At 34.1% G+C, this 21652-nt stretch overlaps 3 protein-coding genes, 2 long non-coding RNA genes and 1 pseudogene across 5 annotated transcripts; all 6 read right to left on the bottom strand.

The window, feature by feature from the left end:
• Nucleotides 1–1436: 1436 nt before the first annotated feature.
• On the bottom strand, nt 1437–5369 carry LOC112020618 (uncharacterized). Its single transcript, XM_065774819.1, has 3 exons — nt 3842–5369; nt 3174–3380; nt 1437–1814 (listed from the first exon to the last, which is right to left on the bottom strand). Exon 1 carries the CDS (start codon nt 5077–5079, stop codon nt 3919–3921), a length of 1161 nt encoding a protein of 386 aa, XP_065630891.1. The 5' UTR covers nt 5080–5369; the 3' UTR covers nt 1437–1814; nt 3174–3380; nt 3842–3918.
• Nucleotides 5370–7569: 2200 nt separating this feature from the next.
• On the bottom strand, nt 7570–13867 carry LOC136068114 (uncharacterized). The gene is made up of 3 exons (XR_010629515.1): nt 13627–13867; nt 11699–11896; nt 7570–8180 (listed from the first exon to the last, which is right to left on the bottom strand). It is a non-coding gene; the product is annotated as an uncharacterized LOC136068114 (long non-coding RNA).
• Nucleotides 8889–10502, bottom strand: LOC112020620 (transcription termination factor MTERF15, mitochondrial). The gene has a single exon (XM_024053173.2). It carries the CDS (start codon nt 10302–10304, stop codon nt 9153–9155), a length of 1152 nt encoding a protein of 383 aa, XP_023908941.1. The 5' UTR covers nt 10305–10502; the 3' UTR covers nt 8889–9152.
• On the bottom strand, nt 12117–13633 carry LOC136068113 (uncharacterized). The gene has a single exon (XM_065774818.1). It carries the CDS (start codon nt 13581–13583, stop codon nt 12408–12410), a length of 1176 nt encoding a protein of 391 aa, XP_065630890.1. The 5' UTR covers nt 13584–13633; the 3' UTR covers nt 12117–12407.
• Nucleotides 13868–16303: 2436 nt separating the features above from the next.
• Nucleotides 16304–17721, bottom strand: LOC136068100 (uncharacterized; annotated as a pseudogene).
• A 1433-nt stretch (nt 17722–19154) lies between these two features.
• Nucleotides 19155–21492, bottom strand: LOC112020600 (uncharacterized). The gene is made up of 3 exons (XR_010629514.1): nt 21249–21492; nt 19557–19851; nt 19155–19472 (listed from the first exon to the last, which is right to left on the bottom strand). It is a non-coding gene; the product is annotated as an uncharacterized LOC112020600 (long non-coding RNA).
• Nucleotides 21493–21652: the final 160 nt, after the last annotated feature.

Raw genomic sequence — 21652 nt, 5'->3', positions numbered from 1 at the left:
TATTTTGTTTATTTTGGTCTTATTTGGTCCACTTTGGTTCTATTCGGTCCATCTGTCCACTGTTAGCCTTATTCAGTCCACTTTAGTCTAATTCTGTCCATTTTGGTCTTATTCAGTGCTATTCAATCCACTTCGGTCCACTTTGGTTCTATTTGGTTCATTCTATTCACTTTGGTCCTATTCGTTCCTATTCAATCCACTTCGGTCTTATCTAGTCAAATTTAGTCCTATTCTGTCCATTTGGTCTACAACGGTCTAAATTTGTCATATTCAGTCCATTCGGTCCTCTTCCGTCTTATTTGGTCCATTCTGCCACTTTGATCCATTTTGGTCTTATTCAGTCCTATTCAATTGACTTTGGTCCTAATCGATCAAATTTGGTCCTATTCTGTTCATTCGCTCTTATCTAGCCCACTTCAATCCATTCTATCTTGGTCTTATTCAGTCCACTTTAATCCTATTTAGTCAACTTAAGTCTTATTCTATTCACTTTAGTTCTATTCGCTCAACTTAAGTCCTACTCTCTCTGTCCCAATTTGTTTGTCATATTTGAAAAGTCCAACTTTTTAAAGAAACATAATTTATTATCTTGTCTGCCTTATAAAAATGTATAAATTTACAAAACCAAAAAAGAGTTATTCTTAATGAGGCAACTAGAAAGGTGCCCCAATTAAATTGATTTTTTTAAACATTAGATAGTTTTCTTTTCAAATAGTTTTGAAAATAAAATAAGGGTATAATAGGAACATTAGTAAACTAATAATTTTTATTTTTAGAAAGAGAACAATATTTTGAGACATCCCAAAATGAAATAAAGGACAAACAAACTAGAACGAAAGTAATATTATATTCACTTTGGTCCTATTTGGTCCACTTCAGTCCATTTAGCTTATTCAATCCATTTTTGTGTGCTTGCATAATGGGAGAAAATGGGTTTGAATTGAGAGCACATATTCCAAATCCAAATTTATTAAATAAATATATAGATCTTAAACTCGTAATATTAAAATTTTAAACATAACATTTATTATTATTTCACTCCTATTGAGCCACATTAACATAGCATATCAGTTCACTTTAGTCTAGCTAATTTAAGTGAAAGTCTTTCTAAAGATAAAAGATATGAATATACAAATGTAATCTTTTGAACAGTTACTCATTTGTTTTAATGTCATTATTTTTAAATGAATTGCATAAGGTTGATTATACCTTCAAGCTATAAATATATATATATATATATATATATATTTTTTTATGTAATGAAACATATATCATATTTTGCATTCACTATTTTTGATTATTTAAATTTTATATAATCACTATTTAACCTATAAATTTTACATTATATTCTTTTAAAATAATTATATTACATTTTTCCATGCATAACATGAAATATTTAATAGGAAAAGCTAATAAAATGTATGCACATGAGAGCGTCATCTGAACAGCTATTTCTCCACCTCCCTATTATATTACATTTTCCCATTCATTCACTATTTCTCCACCTCCCTTAACCCAGCAATGAAAAAGAAAATGAATACATTCACACACAAAGGGATGAAACCCACTTAACAATCCAAAATAGCCGCAATATCAAGGAACAGCTATCCATCCCAACTAGCACCATATAGAAGCTCAATAAATCGAAGTAGATGTTACACTTTTAAGAGAATTCACTCACAAACATGAGCAAACAATTTTTAACAAAATGCTGGCTTCTAGAAAATGAATTGCACGCCATATACGACTCACAGCAGCTTCCATGTAAAATTGGAGCAGAATACAATAATTTAGCTCAAATGGCCCCTTCTTACCTAACAAGAGTAAGGCGAAAGATGAGGCTGTGACCCACTGAATATGAGTGTAACTTACAAATAAAAAACAGACAGCCAAATTGAACAAACAATACTTTAATACCAAGACCAATACATCACTGAGCCTCTACAAGAGTAACCACAAAAAATTAGTTACAGGGTAGTATTCAAGAGAGCAATAATCAGTTCGTCTTGTTAAAATGAAAGATCAATCATGAGAAGAAACAGTTGAGGATCCATGATGTAAGCAATTACAATAGCTGGGATCATGCAACACAATCACATAAATTAGAATCGGATGTCTCTAGACAAAACAGAAAAGGATTTAAACTTTAGCCTAAATTAGTTGCACCCTTACGCATGACTGAATGAAGTTCAAGAACAAAGTGTAAACAATAAGAAAAACACAAAGCACTTACATCCATGATGTAAACAATTATAACAGATGCATCCAAGTCTCTCTCCCTCTTAACAATTGTCTGAATACAAGAAAGCACTTTATTTATTTTAAAACAACTCAGCATGATATATGTTGCTTGCTCAAGAACACATGACACTGTTTTTGTATTTGCTAAATTATTTATCACAAATTCATATCTGAACAACTTGTAATACACCTTTATGTTTTCATCTAAATAACTCATGTCACACATTGCATTAACAGCAGTAAGTCTTTACTCTAGCCAAAAAATTCCCCAGCTCCTCAACAACCCACCCCTTCCCCCTTTGCCCACACACGCACTCTCTCTCATAACTGCACTTGAACTTGGAACAAAGCAAGTTTGAGGATGAAAAATGTAACTAACAAATAGAAAATGCAAACAAATTAGGTCACTGTGTGATCATTATGCAATTGCTGCACTATGCACTTCCCTCTTAACCAGCTCCCACTTTTGTAACATCCAAGTTTTATCTGTATATATTCTGCAGATGGGAGGACCTTCTATATGACAGTTCACAAACTTGAACAAGAATGAATACCAAAGCCCTTAAAATGAGTCTCTTCTCTGAGCTGTGGCTTCTCGACCACAACCAAAGATTCCAATACTCGTTCATTTCATACAATACTCGTTCATTATGCAGGTCCATTTTCAAATAAAACACAAAGTTTGGTTCCAAAGATCTCAATTGGGCACAATTTTTCAGTTATAATAAAATTTACTTGTATATAAAAGATAGGGTTGAAATAAAGGGCAAATGTCAACTTGCCTAGCCACATAAATCTTGGTAAGAGAGTTAAAATAACAATTGTCCAATCAAAAGTCAAAGTAAGGTGTGATGGTAAAACATGGTCCAACTAGGCCTCATGATAGATTTAGTAACTTGCAAACACAAATTCAAAACACTCTCCTAACTTACTTTCACCACAAGAAAGCTGGTTGCTGGATTTGTCCACTTGGTTGACATGAATTTGACTCAAGCCATTAAGATAAACAGCTTATAAAGCAAGAACTTTTGCATTTTGTTAAATTCTGTAGAGCAAAAGAAATCCATATACTTTATGCTGCTCTTTCTTGTAGCCATCTGAACAAGCAAAGCATTCCAGATAGGCGCCATATGAGAGCTCTGCAAATCAAAACAACATAAAAATTCTGCAAATACTGAGAGAATTTGCTCACAAACATGTTAAACAGAAAATTGTTATGTATCTTGGAATGCACACAAATTATGAGACTTCACCATAGTTTCAATATATATTCAGTGTAACCAACTTGAACTAGCAATATCAGTCTCAAAATTGCATGCACCAACATCACAACACCATCCAGTAATACAATTGCATACAAAGAGCATGTATCAGGGAGCTAGATGTCTTTTTTATAGCAACAAAAATGAAAGGAATTAAATTTCTGTGACAAAATTTCCACAGATAAATTATATTTTAGTACAAAATTTCAGCCATGGAACCATTTGCTGAATTATGCCCATTTATTAAGCAAGAACAGATCACAATAGCCTAGCAGATGATTATGCATTTTGGAACTCAAGCTAGAATGTTCAAACAAATAAAAGATAACTCACATTACCAATAAAAAATTAATATGGGTTAATTGCAATCTTGGAGCTCAACTAAAGCAAGTGATTTAACAAGATTATTCTCTTCTCATTTTGAAGAATCCAATGATCCCTTGTATAGCTTCAACAGCTCAGAAGCCTCCTCCTCATGAAGCATAACAAACTTCTGCAAAAATGTCTTTTCAGGGCACTCAAAATACACATGCATTTTAAAATTCTTCTTCACCAAACCTTTTGATAGCAAAACTTGAAGAACCAAACCCCTAGGAATCAATCTCTTTTCCAAGCTCAAAGAAAAAAGTACTGAGTGTTTCTTAATGAGGGAAGACTCCATACCCATCTTGTTGACAAGAAAATCCATTACCCTCGTAAGCTTTTCCTCAGACACCGTCATACACCATGGATGGCTTCTAAATGCCATAGAAACCTCATCCTCAGTCCAACCCCATTTTTTATAAACATTAAGCTTCCTCTCCCATGTCAATTTGCTCATTGACCGCACAGCATGTACTGCCTTGGCAAACTTCATCGTCGAAGGATTAAATCCCATTTCTTTTACTTCCTCCACAGCCTCTCTAAACTGAACAGGATTAACCCTGAATGCTCTTGGCTGTTTTTGAAGTATAGAAATAATAAAAGACTCGGGCATTCCGCTCTCTCTCAATGTATTAATATTGGGCACCACATAAGTTTCAAGATAATATGTAAACATACCCGAACATCGTTGTATAGCTTGAAGAGTCTTGTCCTCCGACTGAAGCAAACTTTTAAACAAATCAAAGGAAGGGATAATTTGTTTCTCTAAGCTTCTTCTAAAAAGATCAGGGAACCCAGTAAACATTTTTGCAAGGTCAGGACTAGGAATCCCTTTAGAGGAAAAGAATTCCATTTTGGGCAAAAGGGTTTTCTCAGGATTACATTTGAGCAGTCCTGGGCGTCTTCTAACAAGGTTCGAGATCTGGGTTTGAGAGAACCCATGGTTATTCAAAAACTTAACCACAGCATCTGCTTTTTCTGGGGTTTCGAAATGAACATATTTGGAAGCTGATAAAGCAGCTTCTGGTGTGAACCCAAGTGAGTTTATGAGGTAAGAGACAGCAAATGGTTGCTGATTTGAAGTGCTGGAGACATAGTATTTCAAAGATAAAAATGGGTTTTGAAGAAAACCCAGTTTGTGAATTGGTGTTGGAGATCTACTAGTAATGTGTTTCTCACCGTTTAGAACGGTTTTGCAGAGACAATTAAACATGGGTATTGATAAACGCACCTGTTTAATTGTGTGGAAGCAATGACTTCTGTGCCTGACTGAATTTTCGAACTCCAAAGGTAGCAGAAAAACTGAAAAAAATGGAGCTGGGAAGTGATTTCAACTGAAACCCTGTGGAATTGAAAAGAGGTTTATGTTTTTTTTTTTTTGACTGAGAACACGCAGAACCGACGTCGAACTCCACAGGTAGCAGAAAAACTGAAAAAAATGGAGCTGGGAAGTGATTTCAACTGAAACCCTGTGGAATTGAAAAGAGATTTATGTTTTTTTTTTTTTGACTGAGAACACGCAGAACCGACGTCGTTTGTGACCTATGCTATGTAAAGGACCAGTAAATTTCACAAATATACTCTGAGGTTTGGGGTAATGCCAATAAAGTCCATAACATTTAGAAATTGACCATCTCAGTCCAATACCCAAACGGCTTGTTAATGCCGTTACCTTTCTGGGTAAATTTTTAGTTTCTCTCTCTTTGTCAGAACTCTCCTCTTTCTCATGTCTCTTCTTACTTACTATGATCCTCTCTCCAATTTCTGTTTTCTTTTTCTTCACTTCTCTCTCTCTCTCTTTCTCTCTCTCTCTTCCTCTGACATTTCAGTCCATAATCTCTAATTCTCTCTTCGTCTGCCCGATGGCATCGTGGTGGTAGGTTCACTGATTTCACCTCTCTCTTTGTCTTTGTGGTGGCCCCATGGTTGTGGGTTTTGTAGTGGGTCTGTTTTGATTTGGATCGGCGATAGAGGATATGGGTTTTTTGTGGGTGTGCTGGAGTTTTGTAGGTTTTGGTTTGGATTGTTTGTTTGGGTCTATTGTGGGGTGGTCAGTGGCAGATTGTCAGAAAGCCACAGAGGAGATGTGATGAAGATTTTGTGGGTTTGAAATGTTTGTGAATTTGTTGATCCATGTAGTCTGTGGTTGCTGGTTTTGGGTTTGTGGATGAGTTTTGCTGATGGGTTTGTGGGTTTGTGGGTTGATGGTTTTTGTGGGTTTTGTTAACGCCATTGTTTTGCTGGATTTGTGGTTTTTGCTGATTCCATTATTTTGCTGGGTTTGTGGGTTTTGACTATGGTCGATGGTCGCTGGGTTTCTAAGATTTGTTGGGTCGGTGGTAAGGCTTTTTTTTTTTTTTTTTTTTAAGAAAAAAAACTTTCAAAGAAATACTCAAATTTTCAGTTTTGTATATTAAATTAAGATTAAAAAAAAAATATATATATATATATATACGCAATTTGGTATATTCAATGTACACAATTATTCAAAAAATGTACATAATTATGTACACAGTTTTTCAAAAAATATACATAATATAGTACATTAAACTTACTCAAATTTTTAAATAATGTATATAATTTTATATATTCAATTTACAAAAAAATTTAAAGAATGTGCACAATTCAATTTATTCAATATATATAATTTTTTAATTCTATAAATACTATGTACGCAGTATTTAATATAATGTACACAATTATAATCAACAAACACAACCTTTCAAAAATATATACACAATTTAAATTCAATGTAAACAATTTTATATATTTAATTCACATTATTTTTCAAAGAATATAAACAATTTTATACATTTTAAGGACTCAAATTTTTAAATAAGTTACATCATTCTGTTTTTTCAATGTATATAATATTTCAAAGAATTTACAAAAAATTTCAATATTATATATTCAATATACATATTTTCTCAAAAAATTGACACAATTTTGTACATTCAACATACTCAAGTTTCGAAAAAATATACATAATGTTGTACATTCGACATATACATTTTTTTTTCAAAAAACTGTACTCAAGTTTTAATTTTCTTACATTCAATGAATATAATTTTTCAATGAATATTCACAATTTGGTACATTTATACATAATGTTGTACATTCGACATATACATTTTTTTTTCAAAAAACTGTACTCAAGTTTTAATTTTCTTACATTCAATGAATATAATTTTTCAATGAATATTCACAATTTGGTACTGTGGGGGGAGAAAAACCCAGCCCAGCTTATTCGGCCCAAGGCCCTAAAAGAGGAACATTCTTCATCCGAGGAGATGAAGCCTTCAGTCAGAAGCCCACGCCAATGGGGGATGCCTGGAGACGAACACGTATACCATCCGAGGAGATGCTCATATGTCCGAGCAGTCATGAGTCCTCGGATCCGAAGAGGTTTGATCAAACGCGAGTATGGGAGGTTCAAGTGATCTATTTGACAAGTGTTTAAAGTTCAATCATGAGAAGAAATTGAGGATCCAAAATGTCCGCATTTACGATAGCTAAGATCATGCAATACAATCAAAACAATTAGACCAAGTAAACATTCACACAAATTAGAAAGGGATATCTCCAGCAAGCCAATACAAGAAAAGAAAAAATAATAGGAATCAAACATTAGCCTAAATTAGTTGTGTCCTTGGACATGACTGAGTAATTAAAGGAACAATGGGATCAATTAATACAACAAGGGAAACATAAAGCACTTGGATCCACGATTTAAACAATTCTTAATAGCTGTATCCAAGGATCTCTCCCTCTAAACAATTTTCTAAAAAGAAGTAAGCACTTCATTAGTTCAAAAAAATCACAGCACTGTTTTTGTATATGCTAACTTATTTAGCACAAATTTCTCTCTATTAGCTGTAGTCAGACTTGGACTAAAGCAAGTTGAGGATGAAGAATTCAAAGAGATTCTTAAGTAACAATAAGGAGATGCAAAGAGAATTGGGTTCACTGTGATCATTATGAAATTGTTGCAATATGCACTTCGCTCTTAACTGGCTCCCAATTTTGTAATATCCATGTTTTACATTCTACAGATGGGGAACTTCCTATTTAATAATTCACAAACTTGAACAAGTTTTCATTACCCTCAAACATAGCAGTCATACTGAAATCATTGGATAAAACTGAAGCCCTTAGAATGACTCTTCTTCGAGCTCTAGGTTTTCAGCCACAACCAAAGTCTCCCATACTGTTTCATTACTATTTCCGGTAGATTGGAATACTTGAGTCGCATTATGCAGGTGTTCCAACAAGGGTTTGAATTGTGTAGAATCTTCCACTCGAAATAAAATTTAGCTGTATATAAAAGATGGGGTTAAAATTTTATAAAAGGGCCTAATGACAACTTGCCTAGCAGCACATATCCTAGTAAGAGTGTAAGATTGTAATAAAAAACTGTCCAATTGAAAGCCGAAGTATGTGATGGCAAATCTTGGCCCAGCTAGACCTCTTGAATGATTGAGTAATTTGCAAATATGAATTTAAAACCCTCTCCAAACTTACTTTCACCCCAAGAAAGCTGGTTGCTGGATTTTTCCACTTGGTTGAGATGGTTTTGACTCTAGGCATTAAGATAAACAGTTTACAAAGCAGGAACTTTTGCAAAACTTTTTTTTTCTTCTATACAACAAAAGAAATCCATGCACTTGGTGCTGCTCTTTCTTTTAGCCGTTTGAACAAGCAGTGCATTCCAGATAGGCACGCCGTAAGTGCCCTAAAATCAAAACAATGTAACAACTCTCTAAATCCTGATAGAATTTGCTCATAAACATTTAAAACAGAATGCAGCTAGGTAATTTGGAATGCACAAAATATATAAGACTTGAGACTTCACCATAGTTTTATTATAAACTCAGTATAACCAAATTGAACAAGCAAAATCTGTCTTGCAGTTGCATGCACCAACATTACAACACCATCAAGTAATACGATTGCATAAAAAGATCATGTTCAAGGAAATAGATGCCTTTTTATGGAGAAAAAAAAAGATGAAAGAAATGAAAATTCACTAACAAAAGCTCCACAGATAATTCATATTTTTAGTTACAAAAGTTCAGCAATAGAATTAGTTGCAGAGTTATTCCCATGAATAAAGCAATAACAGATCACAATAGCATAGCAGATGATTATGCATCTTGTTCTGGAACTCAGGCTTCCATGGTCAGACAAATAAAAGAGAATTCATATTAGAAGTAAAAAGAAAATGGATTAATTGCAATCTTGGAGCTCAACTAAAGTAAGTAATCCAACAAGGTTAGTCTCTTCTCATTATGAGGAATCCATTTTTTCCTTGTATAGCTTCAACAGCTCAGAAGCTTCCTCCTTATGAGGCATAATATACTTCTGCACAAATGTCCTTTCAGGACACTCAAACAACAGGTATATATTGAAGTTCTTCTTCACCAAACCCTTTGATAACAAACATTGAAAAACAAAACCCCTAGGAATCAACCGCTTTTCCAAGCTCAAAGAAACAAGTCCTGGGCGTTTGATAAAGAGGGAAGAATCCATACCCATCTTGTTGACAAGAAAATCCATTACCCGGACAATCTTATCCTCAGACGCCATCATACACCACGGATGCCTTCCAAATGCCAAAAAGATATCATTCTCAGACAAACCCCATTTCTTATAAACATCAACCTTTCTTTCCCATGTTGATTTGCTCATAGCCCGCAATGCAAATACTGCCAGAGCAAACTTCAACCTGGAAGGATTGAATCCCATTTCCTTTACTTCCTCCACAATCTCTCTAAACCGAACTGGATTGACCACGAATGCTCTAGGCTGGTAGTGAAGTAGAGTGACAATATTCGGCTCAGGCACTCCATTCTCTCTCAATGTATTAATATTTGGTGCCACAAGAGTTTCAACATTACATTTTAGCATACCCGTAAATCGTTTTATTGCTTCAATGGTCTTAGCCTCAGACTGAAGCAAATTTTTAAGGAAATCGAAAGAAGGGATAATCTGTTTCTCTAAGCTTGTTTTTAAAAGAGCAGGGTACCCAGAAAACAGTTTTGCAAGGTCAGGGCTTGGAATGCCTTTAGAGGAAAAGAAATCAATTTTGGGCAAAAGGGTTTTGTCAGGATCAGATATAAGCACTGATGGGAGTCTTCTAACGAGGTTTGTGATCTGGCTTTGAGAGAACCCATGGTTCTTGAAAAAGCTAACCACAATATCAGCTTTTTCTGGGGTTTCGAAATGAACATATTTGGAAGCTGATAGAGCAGCTTCCGGTGAGAACCCAAGTGTTTTTATGAGGTATGAGACAGCAAATGGTTGTTCATTTGTTGAAGTGCTTGAAATGTATTTCAAAGATAAAGATGAGTTTTGCTCAAAACCCAGTCTGTGAATTGGGGGTAGAGCTCTGACAGTGAGTTTACTATTTAGAATGGTTTTGCAGAAATAATAAAACATGGGTTTTGAAGATTGAAAATTCAAGGAGTGAGTGAGTGGGGAAACTAACCTATTCTTCGGAGGCAAAATCTTGTGTGACTTCAGCGAATTTTTGGACTCCACCAGGCACCAGTAGATTTGGGAAGGAAGAAATCAAAAACCCTCGCGTCTGGTTACAGAGGGGTTTAATAAATTTTTCATTTATCACTCGGCTTTCTTTTTCTTCCTTTCTTAAAAAAAAAAAAAATTATAACAGGTTTCTATTCTTTTAATTGTTTCAAAACATTGCTATTATTATTTTGAGGGAGTTTCACATCCTATTACTTTTGCTCTTAATGATAATTATTTATCATTAGATCAAGTCATCAATCAAATTTTTGTGTAGACAAAGATTGATCATCAAATTTCTTATTCAACTATTAGAGAATTTTGATTGATAATGATTCCGCAAAACAACTAGGCCAAATTAAAGACATAAGCATAAACAAAAAAAATTTTAATCACTCAAAAAATTCTATTCCCACATAAAATCACATAAAAAAGAAAACAAAATTCTCAATATAAAATGTTGTATAATATAAAGGTAAAAAAATTCAAATTCTATAAAATTAAGAAATATTTTCTATTTAAAAAAATAAGAAATTCTGAAGGGGCACATGTTGAGGGACTAGTATATACTATTGAAATAAAACATGCGGGCCTAAAGAATTTTTGTGATTGGTGAAACTTCTCTCTAAACCGAACCGGGTTGATGTTAAATGCATTAGGCTGGCATTGAAGTAGAGTAATAATATTCGACTCAGACACTCCATTCTCTCGAAATATATTAATATTGGGTGCCACACAAGTTTCAATATTTCGTTGAAGCATACCCGGAAATCGTTTTATAGCTTCAAGGGTCTTAGCCTCAGATTGAAGCAAATTTTTATAAAAATCAAAGGAAGGGATAATTTGTTTCTCTAAGCTCGATTGAAAAAGAAAAGGGTACCCAGAGAATATTGTTGCAAGTTCAGGGCTAGGAATGCCTTTAGAGGAAAAGAAGTCAATTTTGGGCAAAAGGGTTTTGTCAGGATCAGATAAAAGCACTGAGGGAGTCTTCTAACGAGTTTCGAGATCTGGGTTTGAGAGAACCCATGGTTCTTGAAAAAACTAACCACAGATTCTGCTTTCTCTGGGGTTTCGAAATGAACATATCTGGAAGCTGATACAGCAGCTTCTTGTGAGAACCCAAGTGTGTTTATAAGGTATGAGACTGAAAATGGTTGTTGATTTTTTATAGTGGTCGAGCTGTAGTCGTATTNTAATGAACGAGTAAGAAAAATTAATTTGGTCCAACTTGAGAGAGAAAAATATAAAAAATATGAAAAGCTAATTGTGAGATGCAAACAGAAATTCAAAACCCTTTCCCAACTTACTTTCACCCCCAAGAAAGCTAATTGTGAGATTTGTCCACTTGGCTGACATGGTTTTGACTCGAACCATTTAGAATCTAAGATATTATTTTTGCAATTTTTTTCTTCCCTATAACAAAAGAAATCCATGCGCTTTGTGCTGCTCTTTCTTGTAGCCATCTGAACAAGTGATGCATTCAAGATAAGCACCATGCGAGAGCTCTGCAAATCAAAACACCATAAAAATTCTGCAAATCCTGAGAGAATTTGCTCACAAGCATGTTAAACAGAATGCTGCTAGGTATAGGTATATCCAAATGCACACAATAAATGAGACTTGACTAGCTCACAATAGTTTCAACATATACTCAATATAACCAAATTGAACCAACTATATCAGTCTCACAATTAAATGCCTTCTGTATGGCAACAAGATGATAGAAATCAAAATTTCAGTGACAAAATTTCCACAGAAAAAATCATGCTTTAGTTACAAAAGTTCAGAAATTGAATTAATTGCAGAGTAATGCCTATGAATAAGGCATGAACATATTGCAATAGCATAGCAGATCACCATGCATCACGCTCTAAAACTCATGCTTTTATGGTCAACAAATAAAAGAGAATTCACATAAGAAATTTAAATTAATAAAAACAAACAAAAAACTAGATATGGATTAATTGTAATCTTGGAGAGCAACTAAGCATGTAATCCAACAAGGCCATTCTCTTCTCATTTCGAAGAAGCCAATTTTTCCTTGTATAACTTCGACAGCTCAGAAGCTTCCTCCTTATGAGGCATAACAAACTTCTGCAGAAATATCTTTTCAGGACACTTAAACAATGTATGCATTTTGAAATCCTTCTTCACCAAACCTTTTGATAGCAAAACTTGAAAAACCAAACCCCTAGGAATCAATCGCTTTTCCAAACTGAAATTAACGAGTTCAGGGTTTTTGATAAGGAGGGACGACTCCATACCCATATTGTTGACATAAAAATCCATTACCCTCATAATTTTATCCTCAGACGCCATCATACACCACTGATGCCTTCTAAATGCCAACGAAATCTCATCTTCAGACCAACCCCATTTCTTATAAACATTGACCTTCCTTTCCCATGTTGATTTGCTCATAGCCCGCAATGTAAATACTGCCAGAGCAAACTTCAACCTCGAAGGATTGAATCCCATTTCCTTTACTTCCTCCACAATCTCTCTAAACCGAACCGGGTTGATGTTAAATGCATTAGGCTGGCATTGAAGTAGAGTAATAATATTCGACTCAGACACTCCATTCTCTCGAAATATATTAATATTGGGTGCCACACAAGTTTCAATATTTCGTTGAAGCATACCCGGAAATCGTTTTATAGCTTCAAGGGTCTTAGCCTCAGATTGAAGCAAATTTTTATAAAAATCAAAGGAAGGGATAATTTGTTTCTCTAAGCTCGATTGAAAAAGAAAAGGGTACCCAGAGAATATTGTTGCAAGTTCAGGGCTAGGAATGCCTTTAGAGGAAAAGAAGTCAATTTTGGGCAAAAGGGTTTTGTCAGGATCAGATAAAAGCACTGATGGGAGTCTTCTAACGAGTTTCGAGATCTGGGTTTGAGAGAACCCATGGTTCTTGAAAAAACTAACCACAGATTCTGCTTTCTCTGGGGTTTCGAAATGAACATATCTGGAAGCTGATACAGCAGCTTCTTGTGAGAACCCAAGTGTGTTTATAAGGTATGAGACTGAAAATGGTTGTTGATTTTTTATAGTGGTCGAGCTGTAGTCGTATTTCAAAGATAAAGATAAAGATAAAGATGGGTTTTGAAGAAAACCCAGTTTGTGAATTGGTGGTGGAGATCTAGTAATGTGTTTCCCACCATTTCGAATGGTTTTGCAGAAATGATAAAACATGGGTTTTGAAAATTGAATTCAAAGAGTGAGAGAAGGAACTCACCTATTCTTCGGAGGAGGCAAAATCTTCCGTGACTTCAGCGAATTTTTGAACTCCACTAGTAGAAATGGGAAGGAAGAAAACCCTCGCGTCTGGTTGCAGAGGGGTTTAACGGATCTGTCACTCCGGTTTTTTTTTTTTTTTTTTAATACAATTTTGAATTTTCTACTTTATTTTACAAAATTAATGTTACTATTATTATTATTTTGATAAGAGTTACTATTATTATTATTATTATTGTTAATTTATTAGGGTCTGTTTGGATAAAGCTGAAAATTGAATAATATTGTAATAAAATAATTTTTAAATGTATACATAGTTCCATAAAACCTATTTTTAATGAAAAAGTTGTGAAATTTGTAGGCCCTGTGACTGAAAAATTATTAAAAAATGATTGAAAAAATTATTGTGTATATACTGTGTGTGCACTGGTCACGCCCCTAAAGTTAACAATCACGGCATATGAAAAAAAAAAATGTTACTTGAGTTTACTCACTCAAGGTTGACTTCGTTAACTTTTGTTACGTATCATTGTTAAAAAAAATGGTTTAAAATGTTTTTTTTAATCAATTTTTATGTAACCTTCATTCCATGAATATTTATTTCCTTTCAAAAATTCTTGGATAAAATTTTATTTTGATTCTTAAACTTAACTAAAAATTTATCTTTCATTTCTAAATTTTTAAAAAGTTCATTTTTTGTCTCCTAATTTTTGAAAAATTCATCTTTCGTTCCTAAATTATTGAAAATGTTTGACTTTCTATTCCTAAACTAGTTTTTTTTATTTTTTTTTTATTTAAGATCTTTTTTCATTCCTAAATTATTGAAAATTTTTATTTTTTAATCTCTGTTTTTGTCTCTAAACTATTAAAAAAAACTGTTTACAAAGTTTAAAGATTGAAAAAGAGCCTGTTTAAGTTTATGGGGAAAAAAAATTTTGATAAATTTTAGGGACCAAAATAGTATTTTACCTAAAATACAAAATTTTCTTTTCTTTTTGGATGAGAAAATAATGAACTAAATGATAATTAATTTAAAATTTTAAAAATAAACATTGATTATTTGTCAAATGCATGTATTTGCCTATAAAATTTGCTAACAATACATGTTACAATTACTTGCAAAAAAAAAAAAAAAAAAAATCATGTTACAATTACTTGCAAAAAAAAAAAAAAATTCCAAAGTTAAAATTTATAAAATTATACCTTAGATCAACTCCCACACCGGTCACACAAAAATCTCTGCTAAAAGTTCCCATACTGATTTATTTCATACTATTTCAAGGCAGGTTGGCATGTTTGAGTTGCATCATGCACCATTTCAAGAAAAGCACAAAGTTTTGTTGCAAAGAGGATCTCAACATTATGCATCATTTCAAGTAGAATACAAAGTTTTGTTGCAAAGAGGATATAAATTTTGTGCAGAATTTTACACTCATAATAAAATTTATCTGTATATAAAAGATGGAGTTCAAATAATCAAAATGCCTAATGCCTAATGCCAACAAGTCTAACTGCACAATTCCTAACAACTGTCCAATTAAAAGTCAAAGCGAATTGTGATAGCACAATGGGCCTCATGACAGATTTAGTGACTTGCAAACAGAAATTCAAAACTCACTCCCAAGTTGCCAACTTACTTTCACCCCCATGAAAAGCTAATTGTGGGATTTGTCCACTTGATGGCTTTGACTCGAGCCATTAAGGCAGTCTTTTTGCAATTTTTTTCTTCTCCATATCAAAAGAAATCCATGCACTTTGTGGTGCTCTTTCTTGCAGCCATCTAAACAAGTGAAGCATTCAAGATAGGCACCACATAAGAGTTCTGCAAGTCAAAACAACATTACAATTCTGCAAATGCGGGGGGGCATTTGCTTACAAACATGTTAAACGGAATGCTGCTAGTTATATGTATATCAAAATGCACACAATATATGAGACTTCACCATAGTTTCAATATATACTTAATATAACCAAATTGAACCAACAATAACAGTGTCATAGTTGAATGCACCAACACTACAACACCATCAGACCAATTGCATAAAAAGAGCATGTATAAGTGAGGTAAATTCCTTCACGGCAACAAGATGATAGAAATCAAACTCAGTGACAAAAGTTCCCACAGAAAAAATCATATTTTAGTTACAAAAGTTTTGCAATAGAATTAGTTGAAGAGTTATGCCTGTGTATAAAGCAAGAATAGATCACAATAGCACAGCAGATGATTATGCATCACGTTCTGGAACTCAAGCTTCAATGATCAACAAATAAAAGAGAATTCACATAAGAAATTGTTGGAGCATTTTAATATTAAATGATTAAAATAAATAAATGTAATAACATAAATGTAAAGATGTGGGAGATGAGGAGTTAGTAAAAAAATGTTTAATCCCACATTGAAAATGAGAGAGACTATTTCATTCTTTTAAATTGTGGTGATTAATGGGCTAAAATGTATTGACTCAGATATTAGGCTAGATACGTGCCCAAGAGGGAGATGAAAAGTGGAGACTCATTCAAACATACTTTTCTCATTTCACAAACAAAAAATGTTAATAATATTTAGAAGTATTTTCAGTTTCTATTTGTGTTATTTCTATTATTATTGTAATTGCACCAACAGAAATTAAAAAACAAAATGTGTATTAATTGCTATTTTGGAGCTCAACTAAAGCAAGTAATCCGATAAGTCCATTCTTTTCTCATTTTTAAGAATCCGATTTTTCCTTGTATAGCATCAACAACTCAGAAGCATCCTCCTTATGAGGCATAACAAACTTCTGCAGAAATGTTTTTTCAGGACAGACAAACAATAAATGCATTTTAGCATCCTTCTTCACCAAACCTTTTGATAACAAAACTTGGAAAACAAAACCTCAATCGCTTTTGCAAACTATGAGAAATAAGTACTGGGTATTTGTTTATGACGGAAGACTCCATACCCATCTTGTTGTCAAGAAAATCCATTACCCTCATAATCTTGTCCTCAGACACCGCCATACACCACGGATTTTCTTCTAAAGGCCAAACAAAGCTCATCCCCAGACAAACCCCATTTCTGATCAACATTGACCTTCCTTTCCCATGTCAATTTGTTCATAGCCTGCAACACATTTAATGCCTTGGCATTTGGCAAACTTCATCGTCGAAGGATTGAACCCCATTTCCTTTACTTCCCCCACTAACTCTCTAAACAGAACCGGATTCACAAAGGATGCTCTTGGCTGCGTTTGAAGTAGAGTAATAATATTCGACCCAGGCACTGCATTCTCTCTAAATATATTAACATTGGGTGCCACGTTGAAGCAAACCCGGAGATCGTTTTATAGCTTCTAGAGCCTTAGCCTCAGACTGAAGCAAATTTTTAAAGAAATCAAAGGAAGGGATAATTTGTTTCTCTAAGCTCGTCTTTAAAGAAAAGGGAACCCAGAAAAAAGTTTTGCAAGGTAAGGGCTTGGAATGCCTTTAGAGGAAAAGAAATCAACTTAGGGCAAATGGGTTTTGTCAGGATCAGATAAAAGCACTGATGGGAGTCTTGTAACGAGGTTTGTGATCTGGGTTTGAGAGAACCCGTGGTTATTGAAAAAGTTAACCACAGAATCTGCTTTCTCTGGGGTTTCGAAATGAACATACTTGGCAGCTGATAGAGCAGCTTCTTGTGAGAACCCAAGTGTGTTTATATGTGTATAAGACTGAAAATGGTGGCTGATTTGTAGTGCTCGAAATGTAGTTGCATTTCAAAGATAAAGATAAAAGATGGGTTTTGAAGAAAACCCAGTTTGTGAATTGGTGTTTGAGCTATAGTAACGTGTTTACCACCATTTAAAATGGTTTTGCAGAAATGATAAAACATGGGTTCTGAAAGATTGAACTTCAAGGAGTGAGAAAGAAAGAAACTCGCCTACGCCTTCTGTGAATACAGCGAATTTTTGAACTCCACCAGGCACCAGTAGAAAGTTCTTTCTGATAAACTAGAACACTCGCGTCAGATTGCAGAGGGTTTAATGGATTTTCAACACTGCACAATCGCAGGGACGCGGAAGACGACGTCGTTTCCCAGTGTCACTAAACTTTTTGCTTATGTCCTATCAGGCATCAGCTGTGGTCCGGATCTTCAATTTTGAATTATGATTACATTTTCAATCTCTTTTTTATGAATATTTTTTCAACTAAAAAGAGAGAAAAAAAAATTAGGATAAATATTCAAAATGAGTTTTTTTTTTTTTTGTTCTTTTTTTCAATAAGTAAAAAGATAGGATGGGCCATGTGTTGTGGCCCAGAATCAAATTGTTGGACCTTAAGTACTGTTTGGTTGGAGGAGTGAAAAAGTAGGAAAATAGAAAATGACGAGAGAATGGAAAAGTGGGAGAATAGAAAAATTTTTAATTTATTCTAATGCCAGCAATACACTCATTTTGCCACCTCAGATATTTCTGTTTGTTAACTGACGGAAATGACCAAAATAACATGCGTTAATTGATTTAGAGACTAAAAATGATGAAATTAAAATGTAGGAATTAAAATGACAAAAAGTCAAAATATAGAGACTAAAAGTTCATTTATGCCAACAAGTAAACTAGGGTCAAAATGGCCTTTTACCATTAATTTTCAAAATATTTGGCAAAAAAACACTGTTTCGGAAATAAACAGGCATCTACTCTGTTTTCAAGTACTCGAGTTTAGTGAACTTGAGTATCCTATTTTATGCTTCCACTGTGGCACGATGACATGGCATTTGGGTATTAATTTGTATTGGCCCCAATTGCTTCAGCAGTCATGCAACTTAGCCAATACAGATTAATACTCGAGTACGGGAAGCTCGAGTACTGTGTTCAGTACTCGAGTCCACCAAACTCGGGTATCAGTTTGTATGCCAATTTCTGGAGAATGCACAAATCTTTACATCCATCTAGTTTTGGGGTAGTGGCTGCCCATCTAACTAAATTCACTAGAAGGTCCACTTGGCTAGAAGCTCATGCTCTCTCTCTCTCTCTCTCTCTCTCTCTCTCTCTCTCTCTCTCTCTCTCTCTCTCAATAAAAAAACAAAGAAGAGAAGACCCCATATATGTTTTTTTCTTTGATTTTGGTTAGCCATCTAACTCAAATCCTTAGAAACAGAATACAATGGCCCTAATGGTTTCTTTAATCAGTTGTTTCATCTTCTTCTTTTTGCTTTTTAAAGAAATTCACAATATTTTATATATATATATATATATACATATATATTTCCCAATTGGTTGATTTTCTTCCCCCTACACCCCCACTCCCTTCATTATTATATAATATAATATAATATTATATTATATTATGACATACCTAAGATTTTTTAATACTTACATGTTATCAAATGGGTGGTATATGGAAAGGCTGTTTATAAAATCACCAGCATCATAACTCATTCAGCACCTAACTTATATGGTAACCTTAAGAATTCAGAGGTGGTATTATTTGGGAATTTTCACTTAATCCCAGTGTTAATTTGTATAATTATTTTTTTCAAAATAGTTCTATTTGTTTTAGAACTTAACATCCCTCCAAGCCAAACAAAAAATTTTATGAACTTGTGAAACTGTCCAGTAATGCATAGTTCATTGCAATTTGCAAGTTGTTGCTCTTTACATACTAAGATTCACCCCCATCCCCCAAAAGAAATAAAAGAGAGAAAATCTCCCCTGCCATTAATAGTATAATGCATGGGAAGCAGTCATCACCCATGCTTTCCCATGCATTTCTGAAATTGGAGACCCCCACTTTCAACATGTAATCAGCTGCTATAACCTCCAGGTCCTCTAGCTGGTATTCATCTTCAACACCATCATCCTCTGTCTCACCAGTGGTTGGATCAACCTAACAGTATCGCCAAATGCATTAGTTAATAAAACAACTATGATATGTTTGATATTATTAGTGCTTCAGGTGTCAGTACCCTGCCTTTCAATTGTGAGTCGGTGCAGCAAGTTTGATATTATCTACAACATGACGTTACAACTGAATAGCTAGCGCACGACGATGTCATATTCATAGAGTTATTTTGATTAATTCATAAAAGTACTCTAAATATTCATCAATTAATAGTTTAAAAAGAAGCTCGAGAGGAAGAATCAATTCCCGTAGTCCTGATATTGCTGGATTCTTTTAACAAATCAAATGAAGTGAAAGAATGAGGAAGGACTATGACATTCATTTCTATGCCAACATTTTCAAGTAGAGTCTTGGTTGGTGCTACCTGCATATAATGGAAGTAAAAACAAAATTAAGGTCGGCAAAATTTTACCCGCTACATATTTACAACACTATTGTTGCCAAAAAAGAATGTTGGGAGCTCCATGAGAGATTTCTCAGGTGGTAAAGGAGAAATGCATTAGAATTAACAAATTCATGAGAAGATAGAAGTTCTATCAGTTATAACATGAGCTGCAGACTGAAAATGAGAGTTTTTTTAATATATGCACAAAAATATAGTTCAATCATTGAGTGATATGTCAGAAGCTGAATGTGCAAAAAAATATGAGTACTAAAACAATTTGCATCAGGACTACGAAAATTTCAAAGTATAAAGTGTTTTTGGAATGCCAGTCGACTGGAAATTGGTGATATGGTATGCTTCAAGTTCCATTTAATTTACTTACACAAGCCTTTCACAGTTAATAAAGCAAAAGGGGCAGAGTTATATTTTTACTTTTTGCTTGAAGGAAATTCAAATTTCCGGAACACAAAATTAGCGAAGGTGATTACTTATCAAAAGAAATCAAAGCAACAGAGGAAGTGTATAGTAACAGCACTGAATCGACTGATGTTTTCATTACAGCCATTGATTTAACAAGAGATATGATCCTAGATAGAGTCATTGGTGAATAAGATTTCAATAGCCAGGTTGAGAAAAAAAGTATGATTATAGGGTTTATCCAATTATCTGGTGGAAATTTTCTCATAACTTGATTCACAACCAGATCAATTCAAGAAAACAGAAAGCCAAATGAAAATTAAAGACAAGAAAAATATGTTTTTTAAAGGTGACCTAACACATTATATATCTATTTTGACACATTGCACTAATCGAGAGTGCTACTATATAAGATATATTCTCTTTGTTAAATACTAGTGCATTGAACAACTGGACAAATTAAGCCTATTTAGCATAATGTGTGGTTCTCTTTAAAAGTGTATTGGTATCCGATTGTAGATTAATTAGTACTTCAATCTTGCTATTTTTGCCAAAAGAAAATACCCACCATTGAGTCAAAAGCATATATAATAATGCGGCTAAGTGTTTATTTTTTCACCCTAATATTTTTATTACTTCAAAGATTAGCAATAGAAAATGGATTCTAATTGTGAAATAAAAATTTGTAACCTGGATAATGCAATCAGGACTTTATATATGAAAACTTATCAAAGAGGCATGATTGTTGGAAACTTTTATCACATATAAAGAAAGCTAAATAAAATGAAACCCCACAAATGCATTATCCACAAATACCCACAAATACCCAATGCTCCAATTTGGCTCCAGAGAATGGTTCTGTAACTAGATAATAACATTTAGAGCATCTCCTTCACAAAGACCCACAAAGACCCACAAATATCAAATGCTCAAACAAATATTGAGATAAGGAGACATACCTTGTGGGAGTAGAGAGCACGAGCAACAGGGAGAGTCAGACTGAGACCGAGACTGAAAGGGAGACTGAGAGCGAGAGGCAGACTGAGAATGAGAGCAAAAGCAAGACTGAGAGGGAGATTGAGAGCGTGTGGGAGATGATAGCGAGATTTAGAGGGAGATAGCGAGATTGAGAGTGAGTGATGAGAGAGTAAGCTCTTGATTTAAGTGTGCTCTAAGTGTGGGTATCCTGGTTTAAGTGTGGTTAACAAAGGCCATACTTGGTGTTAATTGGCTAGAACAGTACTCGAGCTTAGGAAGCTTGAGTACTGTGTGACATTTTTTAATTCTCAAATACCATGTCATCATGCCACGGTGGAAAACTTGAGTAATATCTCGAAAATTAATGGTAAAAGGCGATTTTGGC

Source organism: Quercus suber, unplaced genomic scaffold (assembly GCF_002906115.3).
Source record: "Quercus suber isolate HL8 unplaced genomic scaffold, Cork oak 2.0 scaffold_99, whole genome shotgun sequence".
Taxonomy (NCBI): Eukaryota; Viridiplantae; Streptophyta; class Magnoliopsida; order Fagales; family Fagaceae; genus Quercus; species Quercus suber.
Note: the sequence above shows the minus strand (reverse complement) of the source record. Positions and strands in the feature narration are given on the sequence as shown.